At 36.2% G+C, this 7,633-nt stretch overlaps 1 protein-coding gene across 1 annotated transcript; it reads right to left on the bottom strand.

Annotated features, from left to right (window-relative positions):
* Positions 1-2,643: 2,643 nt before the first annotated feature.
* LOC111905053 (uncharacterized) lies at positions 2,644-3,399 on the bottom strand. Its single transcript, XM_023900741.2, has one exon. It carries the CDS (start codon positions 3,397-3,399, stop codon positions 2,644-2,646), a length of 756 nt encoding a protein of 251 aa, XP_023756509.2.
* Positions 3,400-7,633: the final 4,234 nt, after the last annotated feature.

A 7,633-nucleotide genomic window follows, 5' to 3' on the forward strand; every position in this document is an offset into this window, starting at 1 on the left:
GTAAAATCTACACATACATAGCCACGATTCAAAGAAGAACGAGGGACAAAGGTAGTGGATTTGAAGTGAAAGAAAAAAGATTTGGTTTCCTATCAGCAAATTTATTGGTTGTGATTAGGGCTCCATTGAAGCTCTGTATTTCATCTTCTTTGGTCATCTGTTCATTCAACAGTTTCTCACCATAGGTTTCTCTTTTCTCTTTTTAATGTTTTGATGCCTTTAAGGTTTCTTGCACCATAGTTGTATGGTTATTTTGGAGTAGGAAATCATTGACAACAACATAACCAAAGTGAGTAGCAACAGATAATGGTTGTAGTAGACCACTATTATGATTCCTGGGTTGAATAACAAACAAAAAAATGGTTTCTTGAAGAACACACATTTGATTTCTGTTTTTTTATTATTATTTCTAGGAATGTATATCTTTTTGAAATTGGGGTTCGGTTTTTGATTTTTGGAATGGTGGTTTTCCTAGAAATCACGAACATGAACTCAGACATGAAATGGAATGGTGGGTTTTTGATTTTTGGAATGGAGAGAGAGAGAGAGAGAGAGAGAGAGAGAGAGAGAGAGAGAGATGGGCCTCAAGTTAGTTAATTATTTTATTTTTCATTTAAATTAAATAGAAAAGACATAAAAAAGTATGAGTAGGGCATAATAGTCTTTTCAATTTACTGAGAGACCAAAAACACAAAGAAACTGGCTCAAAAAGGACCGCTAATCCAAAAAAGTTGTGGTATGGACTAAAACCCCAGAAAAATGCATACCACGGGGACCATTTTTTCAATTTCATCTTATTTAATCACTATATTAATTAAGAATTTATTAATTGTATAATGTTTCGAGTAATCCCAAATTCTTGTTATGAATATGCATACTATGTTTCTCTATGGTCATTCCATTGTGAATAGATCGACTGGACACTATTCCAATGATGCTCCATTTCACAATCCCAAATTCTTGTCATTACTTAAAATGTGTTAGAATTCCAACCTTACATGCATTGTCCTTCTGTGATATCGAGGATTCAAAGTCATAAAGACTTAACCAACAATATTACAGAATGTTCCATTGGAACTTTGTTACTAAAAACAATTCCAAAGAATGAATTCTCAAATTCAAGGTACACTCCTTGGACACCTTTCTTGTATCAAAGTTTCTAACTCACATGTAGATTTTAATAATCAACTCCCCACTATGGAAACATTTCCATATTCTCATATGAACATTAATTTTGACCAAGAATCATCTCAATCTAAAATGTGTCACTATGGTCCTTCCAAGCAATACCATACCTCCAACTGTCCACAAGCAATCATCTTTTGGTAAACCTCAGAATGTTCTTGACAGTTGTACAACAACTTTAGTCACACCAAGTTCATGTCCTTTTTCCCTTTCATTGCCCAAGGCATTCGGAAAAATCAAAACAAGTGAATATTATAACATATGTAATCGATCTTATATCCGAAGCATATGGGACTCGATTCATTATGTCTTACATAAAGACCAGATATCTGTTCTGTCCCTTACTATAATATTTCCATATATCAAATTTCCTATGTTGAACCATTTCAACACGATATTCATATATGTTTTTGAATAAGTTTTATTAAACCTTTCAATCTAAGCTTTTAGATTTGAAACAAAGTATGAGCGCCCTATCCCTTTAGCCTTACTATAGCGAAACAATTTCCAAACTTTGCAAATTGTAAATTGAAAATTTTGTTCCTTACAAATAGTATTGTCATCTTGCAATACTACCAAAAAAATTATGCTCCCACTAGCAAAAAAATTATGCTCACTTGCAATATACCCATCCCTTTCTAGAAAAATCATCAATCAACACCATAACATACATTTTCCCACTTGGCGATTCAGGTTTGATTGGCCCATATTGATCAGTGTGGATGAGTTCTAGTTGGTTTGATGCTCTCCAATTACTCCTCTTAGGAATGCCGACTCTTTGTTGTTTTCCCAGATTGCATACTTCACAAACTTTGCTAGACTCGGCTAGCTTAGGAAGCCCCTTCACCATTTGTTTGAATTGCATGGTTCTCAATGACTTGTTGTTCACGTGCCCAAGTCGTCTATGCCAAATCTGTTCGTTACCATCTCCTTCTAGCTTCAAGCATCGGCCTTCAATGGGTTTCATCCTTGCATTCACTAGGAACATTCGGTTTCTTGTCATTCTTGAAGTAGTTATCACACCCCGTTGAGGATGAAGAATCTTGCACACACCTCTTCGAATAACAACAGTCAGATCTTTCTCTTGTAGCTGCCCAATGCTTAGTAAATTTGAAGTGAGTTCAGGAACATAGTACACACGACTGATAATCTGAGTTATGCCTTCAGCTTCGAACCTCACCTCACCGATTCCTTTAACCGTAAGTCGAAGATCATTTCCCAGTTTTACGGAGTGTTTGAATCCTTCATCTAAATTGACAAACCATTCTCGTGTTCTAGTCATATGATTCGAACAAGCCGAATCAAGAAACCAGATTCCTTCTTTGCATTCTCTCTTTACTTCTGCATGAGTCATCAGAAGTAAATCTTCTCTGTCGTCAAATTCGGTGTAATTAACCGGCTTGTCTCCCTGAGTGCATTCGTAGGCAAAATGCCCAAGATGATGGCATTTATAACACTCTATGGCTGACTTATCGAAATCAGGTCTTGATCTTCCTCGACTGCGACCACGTCCTCTGTTGAATGGGCTTCTACCATGCCCCGACCTCGTCTTCCGGTCGGATCAAGTTCTGCGCTTAATACTTGATCATCACTAGGTTTCTTCAAAAGTTTTTGCTCATGCACAAGCAAAGAACTTTGCAACTCATCCACTGACATCGCATCAGTGTCCTTTGATTCTTCAATGGAACACACCACATAATTAAAATTTTCAGTTAGATATCTGAGGATCTTCTCAACAATCATTACGTCTGTTATCTCTTCTCCAAAATTTCTGATTTCATTGGCTGTGGACATTACCCGACCAAAGTAATCTGTGACGCTTTCACCTTCTTTCATTTCTAGGATTTCGAACTCCCTTCGTAATCTTTGTAATTGCGCCTTCTTCACTCTTACGTTGCCTTGATATTTTCTCTTCATAGCGCCCCAGATCTGTTTGGCAGTCTCTTTGTGAGTCATAGTCTTTAAAATCTGTTTGTCGATCGACTGGAACAGGTAGTTTTGAGCCTTCAAATCCTTGAGATGCAGAGCATCTAAATCCTTCTGTTGAGCAACCGTGAGTATTGTTCCTTCTCGAGGTTCGGTGTACCCCGACTCAATTACTACCCAATACTCTTTCGATTTCAGTAGCGTCTTCATCAGCATACTCCAATGCTCGTAATCCCCGTCAAACTTTGGGATGCTAGGGACTTGAAAGATTGCATTCTCTTCTTCCATTGATTACCCTCAAAGTTGCTCCCAGGTTGCTCTGATACCACTTGTAAAGTGGCAAATATTAGAGAATATGAATCACTCAAGTTTCTTGTGTATTATTTGATGAACAAAAGCAGCTATAAATAGCTTACATGAGATGATAACTGAAGAAGCTAAACAGACATAACTCATGACTCCTTAAACCCAAGAAAAATCAAAACACTCGATCACCAAAACCAACTAACAAACAAGTTGTGCTGAAGCCCAATTATTTAATAGACCAAAACAAAAGACAAGACCACTTCACTTCTGTGATATTGAGGATTCAAAGTCATAAAGACTTAACCAACAATATTACAGAATGTTCCATTGGAACTTTGTTACTAAAAACAATTCCAAAGAATGAATTCTCAAATTCAAGGTACACTCGTTGGACACCTTTCTTGTATCAAAGTTTCTAACTCACATGTAGATTTTAATAATCAACTCCCCACTATGGAAACATTTCCATATTCTCATATGAACATTAATTTTGACCAAGAATCATCTCAATCTAAAATGTGTCACTATGGTCCTTCCAAGCAATACCATACCTCCAACTGTCCACAAGCAATCATCTTTTGGTAAACCTCAGAATGTTCTTGACAGTTGTACAACAACTTTAGTCACACCAAGTTCATGTCCTTTTTCCCTTTCATTGCCCAAGGCATTTGGAAAAATCAAAACAAGTGAATATTATAACATATGTAATCGATCTTATATCCTAAGCATATAGGACTCGATTCATTATGTCTTACATAAAGACCAGATATCTGTTCTGTCCCTTACTATAATATTTCCATATATCAAATTTCCTATGTTGAACCATTTCAACACGATATTCATATATGTTTTTGAATAAGTTTTATTAAACCTTTCAATCTAAGCTTTTAGATTTGAAACAAAGTATGAGCGCCCTATCCCTTTAGCCTTACTATAGCGAAACAATTTCCAAACTTTGCAAATTGTAAATTGAAAATTTTGTTCCCTACAAATAGTATTGTCATCTTGCAATACTACCAAAAAAATTATGCTCCCACTAGCATAAGAATTATGCTCTCACTTGCATAATAATTATGCTACCACTAGCTTCCACATGTACCCAGAAATCAACTGGACTTCTAGAAATCATTATTCTTCAATTTCTTACTGAAGTGCAAATTTATGATACGTGATGCTTCGATTAGTCTCCAACTATACTTCTTAAGCTTATAAACCTTCATTAGATAGCATATATGTATGTTTAACCCCTTCTGGACTTATAGTTATATATCTTGAAAGTTCAAATAATTCCTTGCCATTTCTCACAATTCAAACTGTGAAAGGGGATGCCATAACCATATTATGAATTTGAGAATGCAATTAACACAACCACTAACCAAAATGATATTTATTAGATCTTTAAAATCTACTAGCGAAAGTGTTTCCTCATTATTATTCTCATAAATTAGAGCGAAAGTTTTTGCCACCTAGATTTTATGGTGTATATGTTCCCATTTATGTGAATATACCATTTCCAACCTACAATCATAAGATAAGATTTATGACAAAACCAAATTCAAATTTAGCTTTCCTTTCATGGACTGAACTTTGCTTATTCTTAATTTCCTACCCTTTGGTAGCACAAGGGCCTACCAGTGCTTCCGTGTTGTTAATCAGGTCACCCATATTGATCAATGTACTTTCACTGACCAACGTGCTTTGCTTTGGTAGTCAAATGAGAACCATAGAACTCAGAAGCATTGCCAAATCAACTAGAAGGTGCATAGAAAACAAGAATGTGTCAACTGAACATGATAGATTATCAACCTCAGGTCGTGTGCTAGTGATGACTAAAAAGTTCATTGTTGATTGACTCCTAAAACTCTCAAGATAAATATGACTCTCACTGACTTCTTGACATATAAATTTCTCTCAAAGAACATTCCTTGACAAACTAAAGCAAATATTCAAAAGTTTGTGTGGATTCCTGACAATAAAAAAACACTTCATGCAATAGGTCTCAATTTATCCTTTGTTTTAATAAAAAAACATCACAACTTCCAATTCCAAATGTGCTAGAGTAAGAAAACAAATAAGCTTCAAGATACGATTTGTAATAACTAGAGCATGACTCTAAAACTTGATTGGAAATCAAGTATGACTCGTCCCTTGATTGAACCATTTCAACAATATCCGATTCCTCTTCTTATTCATACAATTGCACTAAGATGTTCTTCGAGGATCAATTATGATATAATTCCACAATCACTAAGATGATCATAAAACATGATACTAATGTACTATCCTTTTCCTTTTAGATTGGATATACTTTTATCTTTCTGCCAAATAGATTCTTCATATTTGTTCTGCTACTCTTTGAAACTTTTCAAAGCATCAGAGTTATGTTTAATCTAATAAATACAACCATATTTACAGTAGCAACAATAAATGACGAATAAAGTTATCGTCCTTTGTAGTGGATCTGAAGAGTCGATATCAACATGTACTAGATCCATTAGTCCTTCACTTTGACTAAAAAAAACATGTGATCAATGAATTAGTCATAATCTTCCAACTATCAAGATTATCATACATCACGCAATTCAAATTTCACGACTCCAAGTTTGTATCCAACAGAAACTTGGGTGATGAGAATTCCATTTAACTTGGTTAATTATGAAAATACCACAAGCAATATAACAAGAATCAAATCCACAATTAACATTGCCAATAATAGAAATGTAACCAACACTTTCATAAATGTCATTGTATGGAAATATAAAGTAAACCAACTAGATAAACCAAAAAATTCACTTTTATTGATAATAAACAAAAATTTTGGAACTTGTCCTTACAATGCATAAAAACAAAAACTATGTCCTTAAATTTGATGGGTTTGAGCCAAAAGAACATCCTATGTGCTCATGCAAACCCTAATGCTTGGATCTAGGTTTCTTTAATTATACATGCATTCATATAAGACTTTCAAATCCTAGATCTAATGAGAAGAATTCGAAATTAAAGATACAAATCAGATCTAGATCATTACCTCTTGTTGCTTGCTTGATTCTTCTTGTTCTTGGATCTTAGAGTCACAAGTGTAACTCCTCTAATGGCTTACAAACACCAACTAGCAAGAGGGTAATATTTGAGAGAGGAAGGGGGCACACAAAATTAGCTCTATCTCTCTTAGGGTTAGGGTAGCCGATTTCTGTAGCCTAGGGGTCCTACTTATACTGTGAGCAGCTAGGGTTTCAGTCAAAAACCCTAAAGGACAGCTTAAACCCTAAGCAGCCCATGGAACCTTCTGGAATAATGGTCATGGACGAAAATATGATGGGCTCCCATCATAATTTCATTCACCCCTTGATCCATTAAGTTTCCTAGCCCAAAATTCAACTATCACACATTTGACAGTTTAAGTCCCCATTATTCAATTAATCTCTTTTAGTCACCAAATTAATTCCTTATTAATTTATGACTAATACTAAGTAAATAATTGTAACAGCCCAAAATCTTAAGTATTGTTAAATTGCATTTTGGGGTGTTTTAAAAGGGGGACTCGGCGAGTTGGAGCCAGACTCGCCGAGTAGGGTCGCAGAGTTGGTCGCGGGTTCGCGACTGGACTCGACGAGTCCAGGTATGGACTCGACGAGTCGACGCTGTTCAGCAGAAACCCTAGCCGTTTCATATTGGGTCGTATTTAAGGGTTGTTATGTCGTCATTTCACGTCTTTTGGCCGATTGTGGAGATCCCTAGACGTCTGTGGCATCTAGAACAAGCTTGAAGACCATTATTGACCTTGAAGAAGTTGTTAGGCAAGAAGAAGAAGAGTTTTGGCCAAAGGAATATCAAGAGGATCGAGTTCTGAGGTTTGGAGACACAGAGAGGGTGTTATTCAGGTAATATTTCGAATTATCCTCTGCTATGTTGATGTGTTATGGAATTAGGGTTTATGAAACCCATTTGGTGATTTGATGGATTAATATGTTGTTATACAAGAGTTTATACCCTAGTAATAGGATGATTAGAGGTCCAGAAGTCCCATGAGTGTGTATCTCGGGAAAAACGTATCTCAGGAAGCAGTTGGATCGACTGCATGGCATGGACTCGCCGAGTCGGATGATCAGACTCGGCGAGTAGCTTGAAGATTCACTGGGACTCGCCGAGTTGTTCTTCAGACTCGGCGAGTGGAGTCGGGGTGGCCCCGCGATTCTTCCAGGAGTGACTCGTCGAG

The sequence above is a fragment of the Lactuca sativa genome, chromosome 1, assembly GCF_002870075.4.
Source record: "Lactuca sativa cultivar Salinas chromosome 1, Lsat_Salinas_v11, whole genome shotgun sequence".
Lineage (NCBI taxonomy): Eukaryota > Viridiplantae > Streptophyta > Magnoliopsida > Asterales > Asteraceae > Lactuca > Lactuca sativa.